The following is a 19,370-nucleotide window of genomic DNA, read 5'->3' as shown; positions in this document are numbered from 1 at the left end:
ATTGTTGGAATACATTCAGCAGCACCTTCCCAGCGTTTGGATAGGTTGTCAAAGAAAAGACTGAATGCTTCTTTCATCACTCCGTTTCCTACCCCACTTTCATTTTCAAAAGTGATGAAGATATTTCTGGATGATTCAGGACGTTTTTCTTCATAGAATTCAGTCATCGAATTAAAAATATCTGACCTTTTAACTGTCCCGTTGATAGCCTCCTCAGAGAGCCTTTCAAAAGAGTAGTAAGATATGGAGAGAGCTGGCACATTTTTAACACCTCCAGCAATGCCGAAAGTGAGTGACACTACAGAAAGTGAGTGACACTACAGAAAGTGAGTGACACTACAGAAAGTGAGTGACACTACAGAAAGTGAGTACATTTTTACAATAACACCATGTGAAAGGTTTGATATATATAGCAATGTTTATATTAACATGTTATTATTATTGTTATTTGAGTAAGGAGAGAATGAGCTTCATTCGAATTTGTTCTAAGCTCTGGAATACTTGGTTCACATCTCGTGGTTTTCTTTACGCTTTGGGTTTCATTTTCTTCGCACTCTCATTACATTAATCAAGTAAGCAATGGAAGCATCAACGCCGATTCAAAAAAGAAATGAAGTGCTAAACCGCTGTCCAGCTGCTCCGAAAAAGAAGAAATGCTTTGAGACTAGAATTTCAAAATGGAAGGATAATCGTAGTCTCAGTTTCGGTGTTGAAACCTACTTCGATCAAGATGGAGACGAGTTCATCATAATCGAACAAAAATTCATTGGACAGCAATCAAACTCCTTTATCATACTAACACCTGGCAAAGCAGAAGTTTTAATCGATAATGTTTCGAAACGTTTGACTGAATACAATCGAAAGAGATACAAAGAAGAAATGCAAAGTGTATATTTTCTATTAATTCGTGAAAAAGTTTTCAACGTGCGAAGGGAGATGTGCGAAGGGTGTTTAGAAGGTTATCCAAGTCAAATTCACCATTACTGTCTTACAACTGAAGCAGAACGATTCGTTGAAGACGCATTCTCGAATCTCCTTAAACATGTAGACGAAGAGGAAGCAAATAGAAATTGTAACAAAGCTATGAACATGAATGGCGAAGTCATATTTAGTAAATCTGAACTTTTAGTAGATGATTATTGGGTTAAAGGTTTAAAGAGTAGGATTGTAAACTTTTTAGATTCTTAAATTTATATTTACATCTATTTAAAAATGATGAATAAAATGAATATAAAAAGTACAAAAGATCAATAAAAATATGTTCGGATTAATTCCTCAATGAGTAGTGTCCATGGGCTAGAGTATGAATACCATCATCTAAAATGTAGCGCTTGTCATCGAACGGTGATAGACTTTTTTTATTTTGTTCGATGGTATAGAGAACGTGCTTGAAACTTCGGATCGAATTAAATGTTGTGGATACGGTTGACATATCCATCAATGTAGATTTGTAATCATCGTGTGTCACTCTATTTTTCAAAGTGATCTTTTTAACACCTTTTGCCTTCTTTGATTCGATAGGGATGACTTTTTTCTGCTTCTTGTCATATGTATGATAGTACATCGAGTACATTTTTGCCTTGAGACCGATGAACTCCCTCAAGTTGTCACCTCCTAACTCATCTTTAAACTTGCCAATGACCTTCTTGTTCGTAAGATCATAACACATATGTGAGTCAGGATAATTACTGAAATCGAAGAGGTCACGATCGTCAGAAAACACTTGGTACATATTTTGATCTCGGATCGCGTAGCACAAACTATCCGTATCAGTGAACAATAATCGAGATTTTTCTTCTGGAAAACGTTGCTTTATGTACTTATAATGAAAATCATACATGAGGATCTTGCTTAGATCTAACACTGTGAATCCAATGTATATTGGTTTGTTCAATAAATATTTTGCTGGATCCGTTCCACACCCACTAAGTTTTCATGGAAAATGTGCAGCTTTTTAAATGATGGTTGAGCTACAAATCTTCTCAACGAGTTCGGTGCTGAAAGAGAGAAAGAGAGAGTAAAACAATGATGTACTTGTTAAAGTAAAAATAATAAGAATAAATAATAATCAGAAATCATGAAAATTAAAAGTACCTGTAACCAGATTGACTTTCCGTCTTTTTCTCATATTTTCCATGGTCTTCCCAAACATTGAGTTATTCATTAACTTAAAGAAGTCTTTCTCAAAATCATTGGTCGATCGACTTCTTTGAATGGTATTGTACTCGATGTATGGCTTCAACCACTTGGATTGCTTGAATGTGAGGATTCTGGAAATCTGAAAAATATATAATAATAATAATATGGTTATATACGCTATTCAATCACCATCAATACCACAACTACACGCATACATTCATACTAAATAGCTTTTTAAAAATATTTCTTACCGATTTCAATTTCATACCCAATGATAGATAGCACTTGAGGTTACGGTAGTGGAGAACATACTTTCTTTTATCGAAAAGATTTGGTACGAGTTTAGGATAACTTTTGAATTCGGTGTTCTCTTTTCTTAGAATTTCTTTTTGTTTAGGTGAAAGCATGTCTTCTGCAACTTCCATTCGTTCTGGCGCCAGTGGATATTCAGAGTGTGCATCGTGTAAGATAGCAGGATAATCTGAAATAGTATGATGATACGATGAAAATAAAAAAATTCATCAATAGTTTATGTTTAGTAACTTCAATCTTTCAGAACATCATCTATTATTCTATGAGTAAATCATTCATCGTTTACCTAAATCACACTCGATGATGAAACCATCTTCTGCCTCATCTGAAATTATGCTAACATCGAATTGTTCAATCTCGTCATCCTGTAACCATTGAAAATTTCCTAAGATAAAAACAAAAAGATAGATAGAAAAATGAAGTTGAATTGAAATAAACAAACCACATGAAAAGTGAAACTACATTTTTACCTATGGGTAATGATTGGGACATTGCCCAACCATAAAGGTTGTTGGCGTCGAGATAAACCAAATGTGTATCTTTTATTGTCGGGTCGTAGTTCGGAAGATCTTCAAGATTTGCTTTCGCATAACGTTGTGTTATCATCGATATGCCACCTTTGATTCCTTTCTCCACGAAAAGATATTGGTCAGGGTCGGTAAGTAGTTGCAAACTGATACCTGTCTTTTTCAAAGCTGCTTCCCATGACATCCCTGGAGCTGTGAAATAGTGAGCTGGATCTAGTTGGTAATGTTGTAAACAGTTTTTACGGAAGGCTTCGAAGACATCAGCCATGATCAACACATCCGTCAACACGTACAAGTTATGATAGTCTTTCAGGCTTTCCATCTAGATAAATGTTAACAATAAATATAATCACCGTCATAAGAAATCTCATCTCACCTTCTCATTTGTTACGCATAAACAAACAGGAAACTTCATTTATAAAATCAAAATTTCAAATCAAAAGCCTTTACCTCGAACTTGTTCCATACATTTTTCGCATGATTGTAATCTTCTTCGCTCACATTCTCTTCTGAAAGTGTGCTGTAGAAGGATTCTCTTGGTGGAAGTTCAGTTTCATCAAATCTCGTGATGTCATCGAAGTATTCGTAAGGATATATACCTTTTCTAGTCAAAAGGATGAAGCGCTCTTCAACTTCATTCGTTTGTCGAGGGGAGAGGTTAGGTTCTTCATAACACCTATGGTCTCTGTAGTCACCGCTGATATCGTTTCCATCCACATTCATACTGTTATCGTCCTTGTTTGAGGTTGTTGACTTCAGATACCGAATGACTTGAAGGAACTGATCTTTTGCGAGATTCGAAGCGAGCTTAGCCATTGACGAAGGCATGAATTGGAACGAATCGATGAATGTGATGTCTCCGATTGAAAAGCCTAATGTAAAAAGAGTACAGTATTGTTTAAGGATACAAAAGAAAGATAAAAAGAAAAAGAGTGGTGGGGGGGGGGTAGAAAATGGAAATAAAACAACTTACCAATGTATTTCTCACTTGATTGCGGGATACAGAATGTCTTTCCATGCTCTGGCTTTATTGCAGATAATATTAAGTGACTATCATAACCTTTAAGATTATGAAAGACGACAGGAATTTTAATCTTTTTCGGATTTATTCTTAGCTGTAGGTTGCATATCGAATGTGCCGGGCCCCTGTATTTTCCTGAAGGTAAAACAAAGGTTATAAGATTACTTTCAAGCTCAGCCTAAGAAGAATAATCATGGGGAAAAAAAGAAGTCCTACCTGTGACATGGTTATGGTCGCGGACTTTGATTTGATTTCGATCGAAGGTCCATCCTTCTGGGAATGGTTTACCACAAATGTAACAATTTTTGGTTTCTTTGTGTTTTTTCTTCTGACTGCTGCTCAACTCTTCCATTGGGATCTTTCTTGCTAAGATCTTTCTAAGACTAGCCACTTCCTCTATCAATTTATCCAAAAACTTTTCCGCTGCGTCTTCTCCGAAGTAAACAAACGGTTCTTTATAGAATCGCGGGTCTGAGCTAACAATGTGTAAAGCGAATCCGCTCGGTTTGTGGATGTTGCTCTTCTTTGTTTTCTTGTTAAAATCATCTTCCCCTGTCATCTTCTCAAGGAAGCATTCGAAGTCAGCATAGATTGTGAAAGGTAGTTTCAGTTGATGCTCGATTTTAGTGAATGAAATTACATCGTCAATACCATTGTTCTTTGGATAAGACACAGCCTGCACGCCATGTTGTTTACAAATCTTTGTGTGTTCTATTTGAACCGAGCTTTTATGAAAACCATGCAAGCAATACATGCAAATATACTTTTGGCCATTGTGGTTTGAAAGTTGCTTAGTTAATAGTTTAGATAAGTCTTTAATCCATGCGTAGTGAGTTGATCCTTCACCGTTGGAGAAGTACAGCAAGTTGACGTGTTTCTTTCCATCTTCGATGTTACTGCTCACGAACAGAGGGAAGAAGGTCTCATCTTCATATCCAATCACGTTCACCGAAATGTTGTTCTGGGTTTCAAATTTGGGTACATCTTTGATCAAGACAGGGAAGGGGATTCCCTTGAAGTTCAACTTACTCACATGCTTACGATAATGGGTATGCCTCTGACTATTCCTCTCACATGAGTATAGAGCAGCTAGGATGGCCCACATAAAACATCTTTCATCTGTGTTGTCAACGTTTACACATGCGTTTTTCGATGACACGAATTTTGGTAAGGGGATGTATGATGATGCATTTAGTGGATCATATTTAACTGCAGCTGAAAAAAGAGAAGAAATTATGTTAGCTTAACTTTACAACACACTGAAAAGTAGAAATACTTGTTAATGTAAGATAGGGAGCATGTAAAAAGTCTTTACGTTTACCTAAATCAATAGAGAGCAATTGATCAACAACCCATCCGCTACCATTTCGCTCGTAGGCTTCTATCTTGTCTATTATTCTCTTTAGTGCTGATTCTATTTGTTCTGGTATCATCGTATCATCGTCTAGAAACGTGTAGACATTTGAGGTGTGGATGACAGGAGGGTTGGTGATATGGCTTGGATCCTTAGCCTGATGGTAAAGCAGTTTGACGGAAAAATAGAATTTGATGGAATGATTAGAGCGAATAACATCAAGGAATTCTCTAAGATCTGCAATTGTTGGAATGATGTTCCCTCTGTTTGCTTGCACCTTTCTTCGGTAGATTTTTACCATGCGGTTTATGGATGTCTGCACCAACCTGATGTTGTTGTTGTTGGCTTCATCACCATCATACACAGTTTCGTTGATAGCTGCAGTCTGGTCCTCGTCATTGATATTACTATTACCCGCACCAGTTTGATCTTTGTTTGAGCATATCCGCATGTGATATGTGCGATTAGCTTTGCTGCTTAGTTTCTTGTTACAGTAAGGACAAAAGAAACCTTTTGTTGTTTTAGTAATGTGATCGGTAATTCTATCATCGGTTACAGTTGTTGACGATTCTGTTGTTGGAGGAAATAGATAATTTCGGTAGGTTTTTTTTTTTTTTTTTTTTTTTTGGAGGGTCATTTTTGTTACTATGTAGAAACCATGCTAACATAATTAGATTCCTTTGTGAGTGGTTTCTACATTATGATAAAAAAGAGTGCAGTTTAAAAGCGAATGGACTTTAGTAGGCTAAGAGTACTATAAATATAGAACACTTTTCGAAAGCAATATATGAATACCTGCCTACCTTCTGGGGAAATCAATTCCTCTTCACCTTCAGTATTGATCACGGAAGTGTTCATTGGGAGACCAGTCGATGTTGGTGGAAGACCATCCACTGTTAAAGCATCAGTTTGGATATCGTCTAAATCTGAAAGATAAAGAGATAAAGTCTCAACTTCTTCTTAAAGAATAACTCAAGAGATATATGGTATGAAAACAAAAACAAAATATTTACTCACCATTTTGCAGAAAGAATAAGTCTTCAATATTAATGTTACTGAAATCATGATCTGATCCAATGCTCTCAGTGTTGGGTATTATATTGCTGAAAAACGTGTCATCATCATTTCTTTCTTGAGCGGCTTCGAATCTTGATACTGTTCAGTAATGAGAAGAAAATAAAAAGATGTAAAAGCAAAAATTATAACAACAAAGGGAGTAGGGTTAAAAAAAATAGTAAGTAAGTAAAGAAGAATCTTACAAAAGTCTCTGGAAAATTCAGCCTCGCTTTCCCTAGCAGTTTCGAGTATATTGTTAAGTTCTTGTGAATTTATCAAAGATGAATTCTCTTGATGTTGTTGTTGTTGTTGCTGTGACGTAACTTCTTCTACTTGAGGCGAAGATTGATCAAATAAAAAATCAAAATCAAAATCCACATTAGAGCTTTCATTATTTTGCTCAATCTGTTCATCACCAATAACTGAATTACGAAGTTGACAACGCGTTATGTGTCGTCTTAAACTCCACTCTCGATTGAAAGAGCTGCAACATAATTCACAAAAGTATTTTTTCGACTTCCCCATTTTTCAAAGATGAAATGAAAATGTCACTATATCCTCGCCTTTTATAGCCTGTTTTTCTCTTCTTGTTGCAAAATGTTTTGTTTTTTTCGGTATTGTCACTCATCTTCTGTAGTGTCACTCACCTTCTGTAGTGGGGTTTTTTCGAAAACCAAAACATGATGATAAAGTGTGAAAAAATGCAAATGTGATGAATAGTGCAGCTGAAATACTTATCTCGTGCTTCTCATCTTCGTCATGCTTGTGGTATGTTGTTGTTGTTGTTTTTACTTTTACTTGTGTGCGCGTGCGTTTTTTTAATTGGCTTGGGTTTTTTTTTGTTTTTTTTTTATTTTGTTAGTTACACCCGTAAGCCCCGCCTAGGCGGGGCTTACGCCCCGGGGCCAGCCAGAAGTGCAGTGAAGGTAATCTTTGAGGGTGCTATAAATCAGGTCAACTTTGACGTTTAGGTCATCACTTTGTGATACATACCTTTGAAGCTAACACGTTCACAGTAAAAAGTTGTAACAGCCACTAAGAAATTAAACTATGATTGAAACAATGGATGTAGAGTTGAAGCATCCTTTCAGTCTACTCGTCAGTGGTTCAAGAGGTGCAGGGAAATCTGTTTTTGCCCGAAATCTTATCAAATACAGAAATGATGTTTTCGATAAACAGTTTGATAGAATAGTATGGTTGTTCGCCAAGCATCAAGAAGATCTTTTGGAGGAATTGAAATCCTACTTTCCAACTGTAGAATATGTATTTGGATTACCCGCTGACCTTGATGAAATGTTCGACAAATCGAAAAACAATCTGTTGGTTTTGGATGATTTGATGAACCAGGCGAGCTCTGATCAACGTATCGAACAGCTCTTCACGCGTGGAAGACATGATAATCTTTCCATCATATACCTGACGCAAAATCTCTTTCACTCCAAGCAAAGGACCATCAGTTTGAATTCTGACTACATTGTTGTTTTCAAGACGCCCCGTGATCAATCGCAATTTCACCATCTGGCAAAACAGTTTCTTCCTGGAAATTCCAAATTTTTGCTTTGGGCTTTCAAAGATGCTACCAAAAAGCCTTTCTCCTATATCTTTCTGGATGCGCGACCTCAAACGAACGACAAACATAGAGTGAGAACGAACATCCTACCCAACGAAGCTCCACAGTACGTTTACATTCCATCCTAAGCACCCCTAACAATCATCGTCATATCAACTATACTTGTCTGTGGATTATTGAATGTACTAAGAACAGTAACAACGAATTGCTATAAAAGAATGTTGTGGTATGCTCTACTCTTCATTTCACACACGTAAAGGATGCAGTTAACATCGTCATGACTCAACGAATGAAAAAGAATATCTCATACCTCAAATTTTTACAACAGTGTTCACCATCAGAACGGAAACAACTCTTAAAGGTGGCAAAACCTGAAGCTGTCAACACGATTTGTGATTGCATAGCTAACGTTGTTCACGGTAATATTCCCATCAACAGCAAACAAAAGTGTCAACTCAAAAAGAAGGTGAACGTCTTGAAGTCCCTTTGCGACTCTAAAAAGAAATCTGCCAGTAAAAAGAAACTTTTGATTCAACACGGTGCCGGAATCTTTTCTTCTATTCTCGGTCCGATTATCAAAGCCATTGCTGAAATTTAGATAGATACCGTTGCGCGCTCACCATGAGCGAAGTTGGTGGGAAAAAGTTCATTGTCATCACACCGGAGGAGTATGAACTATTAGTGAAAAACAGTAAAAGGGAAATTTCTTCAACGCTGTCAACATTTAACAATGGTAAATTGTTGGAACCACCAGAGAAAGTAGCTTTACACCAGTCCAACGAAAAAATCCAAAGTGTGTGGGACCGTCAGGATGTCGGAGAAGACGAAAAGGTTCGGATATTCATGAAGGAATTCAAAAAGTTTAAAACATACTATGATCAACTTTCCAAACCAAAGATTGTCGAGATTCGCAACTCAGTTCCATCGTCATCATTATCAGCATCAATGGGAGCCGTTAGACAGAATGATAGCAACCAAGGTGATCAAATACTGAAAGATTTGGGGAAAGTCCACAGGGGAAATGCTGAGAAGTTGATGAAGCATATCGAAGAGTACGGTGGCGATAGTGTTAGGTGGGATAAAAAGAGTGGAGAGCTTGTGTACAATGACATCCGCTTACAGACTTCTAATATTAGCAAGTTGCTTAAAGATGTTGTATCAGCTGGGAAAAGGCAATCTTCAGAGCCACAGCATCTTTCCACTTTTCTGAAAGCTCTCTCTGAGATCGAGACCCCTCTTTCGATGGTTAAAAACCCTAAGAGTCTCTCCTTAATGAGAGCATACGCTGAGAAAGGTGAAGAGGAGAACAAATCAAACGTTATGAATGAGGTCACCCCCAGCCCAAGGAAAAAGATGAAAACCACTGGAACTCCGCTTAAACCGAATAATCGAAATATGATGATACCATCGCTGGAAAGTCCCCCTGTGAAGAAGTCTTGGATTTCATCGACTCGTGCACAACGTGTTAAAAGGTGAAATCCGTTGCTCTAGCTACTTATTCACCCTCTACGCGTCATACAATCAACATCGTTTTTCCTGCAGAGAGTGATGACAGCGTTAAGAATACGTATTCGTGATGTGTTACGGAGATTTCGTTTGATGGTGGTTTGTTGTAACTCAAAACTGATCGTGGAGAACAGTCAAATTGATGGAAAACCAAGGTCAGAAGAGACAGAAGAAAAAGAAGACGAAAAGCACGACCAATGAAGAGCTTCCATTTTTACATAGACTTTGTAAAGCTATAAAATAGCTGCAACCCATTTTCATATATTCATTTGTAATTATTGTATCGAGAGACATGGAAGATAAGACTGAACAAAGAGAACTGTTGAAGAAATTGTACTATTCCTTTGATCACCCCTCAGCCTACTCAAGTGCCTATTCGCTTTATCGAGAAGCTAAGAAACACAGCAAAGACGTCAGTTTCAAAGATGTCAAGAAATGGCTGAGCAAAGAACTCGCCTACACGCTTCACCGTCCCGTTCGAAGAAAATTCAAGACTCGTAGGGTGATGGTATATTCCAAGGATGAAAGCTGGCAAGCAGATCTCGTCGACTTGTCTAAACTCGCAAAGCAGAATGATGGTCACAAGCATCTGCTCGTTTTGATTGATGTTTTTTCGAAATTTGCATGGGTCAGACCTTTACCCACCAAATCTGCGAGTGGCATTGAGAGGGAACTGAAAAGTATACTGCTGACATCAAAAAGACAACCGAAAACCTTACAAACAGACAAGGGGAGCGAGTTTTTAAACAAATCCGTGAAGCAACTCTTACAAAATCGAAACATTAAACTTTTCACTACGTACAGTGAGCGAAAGGCATCTGTTGTGGAAAGATTCAACCGCACATTGAAGAATCATATGTTTCGATATTTCACAAAGCAGGACACTCGTCGTTACGTTGACGTCTTGCAAGAATTGGTTAGGAAATACAACAATACAGTCCACAGATCAATTAAAATGAAGCCTTCAGACGTTACCGAGGGGAATTCACCTCAAGTATGGATCAATCTTTATGGTGAAACAAAAACCGAAAAGAGAAAACCTAAGAAACCCAAATTCAACATAGGGGACTTGGTGAGGATAAGTGTTGAGCGTGGACCCTTTAGAAAGGGCTATCTCGAAGGTTGGAGCGAGGAGATTTTTGTTGTTAAGGTAACCGTGACAGGGGGTAGTGTTGTTGTCTACAAGTTAATGGATCAAAATAACGAGGAGTTAAAAGGTACTTTCTACACAGAGGAACTTCAAAAGGTTCTTTTACCTTCGAGCTTTCGTATCGAAAGGATCATCCGTAAAAAACGACAAAAAGGCGGGAAGACGTTGCTATTTGTTAAGTGGAGTGGATACCCTGATACGTTCAACAGTTACATAGAAGAGGACGATCTAATCAGTGGAAGTCGATAGGAAATGGAACAATCTCAATTTTCAATCGTACTACCTAGCAACAGTTCGATGGAAATGTTTCCAGACAACAAGACCTCAAGCTACAAGGTGGTATTACCCCACACGTTGAAGGTTGACAGAGAACGTTACGAAGTGGCATTGTCAGAAATACAATTTCCAGTCACATGGTATAACATGCGAGAGGGGAAAAACTTTTTTGTCAAGACAGTTCACAATGTTACGGATAAGGAGTTTTACAGTTACTACGAACGCAACGATATGATTCCTCTGGCTAAGGAGCACAAATTCAAACCGACACCGGGTACTGTCAAAGTAACGATTCCACCGGGACATTATTCAAAACCAGAGGAGATTGTCACATTGTTAAATGAAAAGGAGTCGAAAAGACTGAGACCCATCAAATTTCATTATGATTCGATCGGGAGACGTATCAAGATGACTTTGGAAAAGCACTGTACTTTGAAAATGTCTTCGTCCGACATTGCCCTTTGTCTGGGGTTTCATGGACAGGAGTACAAGACAGAAAAGGAATCGAAGTCGTTCATCTCAGAATCGATTGCATCCGTCACGAGCATGTATCATTCGATTTATGTGTATACAAACATAATTGAGAACCAGCACACTGGGAATTTCAAAGTCCCACTTCTCAGGGTGGTCCCTGTCCAAGCAAATTATGGTCAGCTAAGCTGTGTCAACTATGATCGTCCGCACTACATGCCTCTGAGTCAGTCAGAGATACAAACTATTGAAGTAGACTTAAGGGATGACACTGGAGATTTAGTTTCATTCGAGTCTGGGAAAGTGGTGACGACGCTACTGTTCAGAAGAAAGCAAGCTAAATTCTACTATTAAAGTTATATCACGGAAAAGGAAAATGACCAAGCGTCCTATTCTTCAACATGGTAATGGTCTTCCAGCATTTAGAGGAGGTATCATGCAAAGAGGGTATGGTATCGGGGGGCTCTTTAAAAGTCTCCTGCGAGCTGCTGCACCTAAACTCAAAAGTGTTGGAAAGCAAATTGGAAAAACCGCAGTGAAGGCAGGACTACAAACGTTTGGTGATGTTATTGGTGGGGAGAGTTTGAAGAGTTCTGTAAAGAGAAGAGCTACCGAAAACTTTAAACAATTGATTGCGCCCCCACCTCCAACCAAACGTATAAATGCAAGCACAAAGGGGAAAAGCGTCACTCGCCAATCGAACAGCAAAGGAAGAAGGACAACAACACAAAGACGTGGAAAAGGAAAGAAAAAATCTTCATTCGGTATATTCTAGACAAACGAAATGATGGAATCAAAGAATAAAGAAAATCCTCATCACATAGAGTGTGGACTCTCGGATGTTGATTTGTTCAGCCCAACAGTTGTCCAGACTGATATACTAAAGAGCACCTTTGAGGAAATTTATCCCACCACCAAACTGGAAGACAATGGTCCCATCGATTTTACCATTGAAAATAACACTAAGAATTTCTTGGATCTCTCGAACAGTTACGTGAGAGCTAAGGTTCAAATCTTGAATGGAGATGGTACAAACATAGGGGTAGACGATGATGTTACCAGTGTAAATTATACTATTGGTACACTTTTTCGACAGTTGGATGTGATGTTAAATGGTTCAATCATTTCAGACTCTACGAACACATACGCATATCGTGCTTACATGGAAACTCTGTTGAATTATGGAGAGGAGGCTAAAAAAACTTCTCTTAGCATGGGGTTATACACGAAGGATGAGGCAAAAAAGCTGGATGAGTTAAAAACAGCAAATGGGAACAGAGGTTTGGATGAGCGAAGCGCGTACACAGAGAACAGCAAAATTGTTACAATATGTGGACGCCCTCATATTGATATAGCTCATCAAGGTAAACTGCTTGTCAACGGTTTACCTATTAAAATTACGCTTCACCGTCAGAAGGATGCATTTTCTCTTTTGACAAATGATGAGACACCGACTTATAAGTTCAAAATTGTCGATATAGTTCTCCGTATCAAAAAGATTGAGCTTACACCTCATAAATTTGGAGAGATACAACAAACCCTTGAAAAAGAATCGATTGCATACCCAATAAATCGGGTTACAATTAAGACACGTTCTATTCCTATCGGACTGGGAAGTATGAACTGGGAGAATTGTATCATGGGACAAATGCCCAACAGAGTTATCATTGGAATGGTAGAGAACAACGCATTCAACGGCTCCTACAAGAAGAACCCGTACAATTTTCAACACTTTAACGTTTCAAGCATTGGGGTTTATGTTAACGGTGAATCTCTCCCAGCAAATCCTATGAAACTAAACTTTGACCAGAGTGATTTTTTAGATGGATACAGAAGTCTTTTTGATATCACTGGAAAGTTATACCGTGACGAAGGATGCGCTATTAAAAGAAGTGACTATCCAAACGGCTATTCATTTTTCGCTTTCGATTTGTCCCCTTCACAGTGCGGGAGTCATCAAGAAGTTCAAAAGACTGGGAGTTTGAGGATCTCTTTTGAGTTCTCGAAAGCTCTTGAAAAATCTGTGACGGTGATTTTATATAGTGAATTCGATAATAGTATTTCAATCAACAAGGCAAGAAACATTCTCAAGGATTTTTGATGCAATGAACACTACAGAACTAGAAGCACTTTTGAGTTTGGACCAGAAAATTGAAAGACATTTTTATCATGGTGTTTTTGCACTCGATCAATTCGTGGAGAATACAGAAGTTGAGAAGGAAAATCGTGGTGTTTGCATCGTAAATGAGCAAGCGTCAGAGGCAGCTGGAACGCATTGGGTGTTAATATATTTTGATGAAAAGAAAGTTGTTTTCTTTGATTCTTTTGGTAGACCGCCCGCCTATTTCAAACTCAAGGCAAAGATAAACAAACTGTCGAGAAGAAAGAAAAAGACATTAGAAGTTTCCAAACAACGGCTGCAGAGTTATCAAAGTGTGATGTGTGGTGGATTCGTGATTTGTTTTGCTTTCTTTTTGTCACGTAATTACAACTTGAAAACAATCTCACGTTTCTTTTCTAAAGTTGACACCGCGTATAATGACACTTTAATTAGACGCTTCATGGTGAAGGTGTTTAGTTTTTACTTCTACTAATTATTATTTAATGTTTATTTAGTATATTCCAATTAATTGTTGTATCTTTAATTAGATAATTTTTAAAAGAAAACCGACCATAGATGAGACAAAAAATTTATGTTTTCTATTCATTTTCATCCAAGCAGGTGACTTAAGATTGAGGTTTTTTCAAGATTGTCCCTTCTGAAAACAAAAAGGTGATTTTCTTTGTCTTGCGAAGTGTATAAATTTCCATGAAATTTGACTTCCACTTCATCAGATCTGATCTACAGTCGCAATGGTTTTTCATTTCGCAGACATTGTCTTTGCCATTTGCGCTTTTATCAAACTACAGCAACTGCCCCACTTAGTGGTGTGGGCATTCAAAAATAATAAATATCGTGATTTGAGAAAATTTTTGGAAGTCAATTCTTATTGTACAGCGTTAAGGGAGGAAACTCAACAAAAAACGATGATGATGTTTTTGGAGCTGAGGATGCGAGAAAGTGAAGAAGGTGGTGTGCGTCGGTGGGCGAAGAGAGTTTTGCTGGAATTTAAGTGTACGTGTGGGATCTGTCGATGGTAAGTTTATTTTCTTTTTTCTTTTTCCTTTTTCTTCTTCATTTTCTTTTTTTTTTTTTCTTTTTCATGCTAAGTTTTATATAATTTTATTTACCTCACAGACCTCAGACTGGCTTGTTCTTTACTTTTAACATTTGAAGACTTTAATCTACTTTGTTTATTTGCTTTATTTGGGAGTTCAGATGATGTTTGATATCAGCGGTGTCTTCTAAATTGTTCTTAGGAATTCAAGCTTTGAAGTGCATTTAACTTAAAACATTCTCACTATTTTTTTATTTCCCAGGCTCAGAGACGAGGATGGATTGACGGATCCCACAAAATGCTTGATATGCACGACGAAGGAACGAAACGCTGTTCTGAGTGGGTGTGGATGTGTGGGGATTTGTCATGGATGTGCAAGTATGCTGTTGATGTTGGACAAAAAGTGCCCAACTTGTAGAACCCCATTCACATCCATTAAGAAATTGTTTTATCAATAAAATAAACAATTTACATATATAAAATTGATTTGATTTTGTCCTTTTCTTTCTTTCCTTTTAATTACTGTAAATATTTTACAAGATATTTCAAACATCTACATCAGGATTTGAAAATAATGTTTAATACTTTTCGACATTAAATTCGTTAATTGATACTTAGACTTGATAATTTTCAGACTATCAGATGAATTCTTCAACACAAAACATGTTTAAGGAAAAGAAAAAATAAATAAAAAATTTAGTTGTTCTGCTTCTTGATCTCTTTCACTTTTTAAAGAAAAGTTTTTATAAATTATGTATGTGATGACAGATATTTCGATCATTATGATTAAAAAAAATTATCACCTACTAAGTCTGCATCGTTTACAAAAAGGGTTTGATATTTTTCAATATCAAATTTTTCAACAATATATCTTAATAAATTTATAGCTTCTAAGTCATACATATAGACACTACCTCTAAAATTTCCTAGATGATAGTTTGTTAATCTTAGTTGTGGTGTAGATTTTTCGAACTTGACAAGACTCATGATGATTGCGTTTTTCTTCTCTTCGTCTAGAAAATGTTTGATTTGAACGACTTCTGCTTCACTATCCTCACTGAGCATTATTTGAAAATTTTCAGCATCTAGCGGTTCTAATTTTAGTGCTTTGATTTCATCGAACATTGCCTTGTCAACAAACTCTCCAGGTTTTTCGAGTTTTTGTAAAAGGGATAGCACACCGTTGATCAATACTTCAGCATTAGCTCGTCCTTTGAAACCGAATCTGTAATCTACTGTATCTGAGAAGACATCTCTAACGACCATAGCATCTTCCTCCCCATCACGTAAATAAACCACTTTGTATTTTGATAGACATTTTGCCATCGACTTTGTTTTCAAAAGATTTAGTTTTCTTGATACGGCTTCCTTTTTCACTTCTTTCTTCATTTTTTTACCACGAGGTTCACCACTTGAACTAGTATCTGATGAGCGTTTTTCACCTTTCGATTCCATTTTTCAGTTTTTGTTTCTTCGTTGATGACTTTTGAATGATTAGACTGTGATGGTTAGTGCTTTTATAGATTACCAGAAAATTATTTACCACTCAGAACTTATTCTGTAGTGTCACTCACTTTCTGTAGTGTCACTCACTTTCTGTAGTGTCACTCACTTTCTGTAGTGTCACTCACTTTCTGCAGTGTCACTCACTTTCTGTAGTGTTAAAATAATTTTCAATCAAATGCCTTGAAGACTTTCAAAAAACGAACGTTTCCAAATTCATCTTTTAAAATCAAAAATAAGACTTGGTCATTTTCTTTAATCAGAATTGTTACTATCTCACACATGTTTTCTATAATAACCTGTTAGTATAAATATTGCTCTATGTATCATACCTTTCATATGCTGTTTTTGTCAACAATGTACTCACTTTCTGTAGTGTCACTCACTTTCTGTAGTGTCACTCACTTTCTGTAGTGTCACTCACTTTCGGCATTGCTGGAGGTGTTAAAAATGTGCCAGCTCTCTCCATATCTTACTACTCAAAAGATCGTTGCTTAATAGTCTGTAACTGTAGATCCAGTGGTTCAGGATTTGTAATATTCACAGGATTGGAAGTGGCATTCAATTCAGAATTAGGTGAATTTGATTCAGGAATATCTGGTGGTTCAGGACTAGAAGCAGGATTTGTAATATTCACAGGATTGGAAGTGGCATTCAATTCAGAATTAGGTGAATTTGATTCAGGAATATCTGGTGGTTCAGGACTAGAAGCAGGATTTGTAATATTCACAGGATTGGAAGTGGCATTCAATTCAGAATTAGGTGAATTGGATTCAGGAATATCCGGTGGTTCAGGACTAGAAGCAGGATTTGTAATATTCATAGGATTGGAAGTAGCATTCAATTCAGAATTTGATTCAGGATTTGTTCCAAATCCGAGGAAGGCTATTGTGCCACTGGATGACATTAGTATGGGAACGTCTAACGGTGCCATATTCATAACACCAGACACAACTGGCTCGTTTGGTGTTGCAGTAGCTCTGCTTGCATGAATTAATTGGAAATTGATTGGCTCAGTAGATAGACTTCCGATCCAGTCATTAACTACTACCATCATCTCTGATGGCCGAAAGAGCCTCGTAACAAGTCGCTGTAAGACACAATGTCTAACAGACACAACTATGTGTTCCTCATTAAGAGACGGTTCAGGCATGACTCTACTCTCCCTGGATTGTCTAAGTGTATCACTGTCAATAGTGGTTGTTGTATTAACACTGGAGTTCGCATTATCGGTTGAAAGAACCCAATTTTCTTCATCGAGGGCTGGTACTGGCATGATTCTATTCTCTCTGGTTTGTTGAAGTGGGTCACTGTCAATAGTGGTATGACTTGTCGTATGAACACTGGAGTTTGCATTATTGTTTGAAATAAATAAATTTTCTTCGTTGAGGGCTGGTACTGGAACTCTACTGGAAGTACTGGATATTGGAGACATAGAACCTTGCGGAGGATATTGAGCTTCTCGAGGAGTATGGGAGGATGGAGTTGAAGTAGTTGGCCATGGACTATAAACATCCTCCAACATCATTGTACGAAATGATTTCTTTCGGGTCATCAGGTGCAAGTAAACCTTCGATTTTAAATTTCTATTATTAATGAAATTTTTTATTATGAATGTCTCAGGATCTTCCAACAATGAATTTTTGGACGTTCCAATGGCAATTTTCAATTCCTCATTACATCCGAAAAAACACCTTCCATTGGGTATGAATCGTTTGCAGAGTTCCTCCAATACAATGGTACTTGTCGCATCCAGCGGTAATGGAATTACTTGGGGACCTCCTCCTTTATCACCACGAACATTCACATATCGATTCTGCCCATCACTGTAGTGAAACCAACTAGAATTTACATTTTTTGAGTTTTTTGAGTTTTTTCTTACTCTGTCCTTTACTGCCCGACTCGTGGCGACACTTAAGGTTGAAGCAGGGTTCTGATTTGCGTTAAAACAAAAGGATTTCAAACTGATAATATCTCCTCTCAGGACCAATCCTAATTCTTTTAGCTCCATGTCAGTCGCACCCCAGCATGATTCTTTGTCCATCTAAAAACAAAAAAATAACATTATAAAATAATATCCATATCCATATAAAAGTAATCAATTCATTAGTAAAAGTAATCTTTCAGTAGCCAATCCTTACAGCCTTCAGCTGCTATTTGTTTGTCATGTTTGTCACAAGACCAATCTGACTCAAAGCTTGTTGATCAAATAAAGTAATTTCCAGTTAGGAAACACGAAGAATATATACGGAATGGACCTACCTGATGAAGACTGTCAAAAAAAAGCTCAAATGAATAGCTGATCAAAATAATGAATTCACCGGACCTTATGTGAAGGCATTTCCACAATTATTTCTTCACACTGTCCAGATCTGGGGTCAGATTTGAGAAGTTTTACCAGACAGGTTTACACCCTCTACTAGTTATAAATATATAACAGTATTGATTTTTAAAGTTAGACATGAGATAATACCTTGTTGACTCTGAAATTTGATATTACTGCATCAGGAACATTTCTACGCATGAGATGCTGACAAACCTAAAATATGGATAGGTAATATGGATAATTAAGAGCTGTTAATTAAAATTCCAAATGTACCAACATCAAAAATCGACTGCATTTTAAAACGTTCCAGAAATTTTAAACTTTAATAATGCATGAGCACACACAATAGAATTTTCCTTTTTTTCTTCAATTTTATGCTAGGTATTAAGATATTTTTTGGATTAATTCAAAAATACTTTGTGGATAAGGCCTTTTCAAATTTACTTTGGGACTTAATTTCGCAGATGACACCCAAATCCACAAAATCTGCGAAATTTAACATAGTTTTTAGAGGGGTCAAGACCCCCCCCTTAGGTAAGAAGACCCCCCCCTTAGGAAATTCATTTCAAATTTCACATCCCCCTTAGAAAATCAGTATAAATGGAACAATTGTACAAGAGTCATAATTCAAGGAAGATCCCCTTATCTAAGACGACCCCCCCTTAGGTAAGAAGACCCCCCTTAGGAAAGTCATACTTTTAACACCCCCCCTTGCTTTTGGTTCATCAAAACCCAAGACCCCCCCTTAAATGTAGGGGGTAGAAACTATGTTTAATCCTCACAAAATTCAATACCATTAAAATATTCTGAATTATTCACGGTTATACTACGATTGTGGAAAATTTTGTTACAAAAAAGTGGTTCAGAAAATGTAAAAATTGCTGTTTCTCAATCCTTCATGTGACTCCCATTTTTTGATATGCACTTGAACATGAAAAGACAGTTTTTAAAAATCTACAAAATTATAGCTCAACATTTAAGACATTAAATTCAAGTTTATA

General features: G+C 37.1%; 2 protein-coding genes and 1 long non-coding RNA gene across 3 annotated transcripts; 2 read left to right on the top strand and 1 right to left on the bottom strand.

Annotated features, from left to right (window-relative positions):
- Positions 1-1,890: 1,890 nt before the first annotated feature.
- On the bottom strand, positions 1,891-8,178 carry LOC136819371 (uncharacterized). The gene is made up of 12 exons (XM_067075607.1): positions 6,613-8,178; positions 6,371-6,508; positions 6,157-6,279; positions 5,321-5,923; positions 4,216-5,214; positions 3,952-4,134; positions 3,429-3,850; positions 2,922-3,300; positions 2,738-2,836; positions 2,391-2,620; positions 2,095-2,278; positions 1,891-1,997 (listed from the first exon to the last, which is right to left on the bottom strand). The coding sequence occupies exons 1-12, from the start codon at positions 6,932-6,934 to the stop codon at positions 1,891-1,893; spliced, it is 3,789 nt and encodes a 1,262-aa protein (XP_066931708.1). The 5' UTR covers positions 6,935-8,178.
- A 3,988-nt stretch (positions 8,179-12,166) lies between these two features.
- On the top strand, positions 12,167-14,152 carry LOC136819398 (uncharacterized protein F54H12.2-like). The gene has a single exon (XM_067075632.1). It carries the CDS (start codon positions 12,167-12,169, stop codon positions 13,481-13,483), a length of 1,317 nt encoding a protein of 438 aa, XP_066931733.1. The 3' UTR covers positions 13,484-14,152.
- A 13-nt stretch (positions 14,153-14,165) lies between these two features.
- LOC136819399 (uncharacterized) lies at positions 14,166-15,026 on the top strand. Its single transcript, XR_010848436.1, has 2 exons — positions 14,166-14,519; positions 14,803-15,026. It is a non-coding gene; the product is annotated as an uncharacterized lncRNA (long non-coding RNA).
- Positions 15,027-19,370: the final 4,344 nt, after the last annotated feature.

This window comes from Clytia hemisphaerica, unplaced genomic scaffold (genome assembly GCF_902728285.1).
Source record: "Clytia hemisphaerica strain Z4C2 unplaced genomic scaffold, Clytia hemisphaerica genome assembly, whole genome shotgun sequence".
NCBI classification, from domain to species: domain Eukaryota; kingdom Metazoa; phylum Cnidaria; class Hydrozoa; order Leptothecata; family Clytiidae; genus Clytia; species Clytia hemisphaerica.
Note: the sequence above shows the minus strand (reverse complement) of the source record. Positions and strands in the feature narration are given on the sequence as shown.

Excerpts from the sequence above, each read along its gene's own strand:
- LOC136819371 (XM_067075607.1), bottom strand. The coding sequence starts at position 6,934 with ATGGGGAAGTCGAAAAAATACTTTTGTGAATTATGTTGCAGCTCTTTC. Across the intron at positions 6,280-6,370 it reads CTTATTCTTTCTGCAAAATG|ATTTAGACGATATCCAAACT; the intron begins GTGAGTAAATAT and ends TTTATCTTTCAG. Across the intron at positions 5,215-5,320 it reads ATTGCTCTCTATTGATTTAG|CTGCAGTTAAATATGATCCA; the intron begins GTAAACGTAAAG and ends CTCTTTTTTCAG.
- LOC136819398 (XM_067075632.1), top strand. The coding sequence starts at position 12,167 with ATGATGGAATCAAAGAATAAAGAAAATCCTCATCACATAGAGTGTGGA.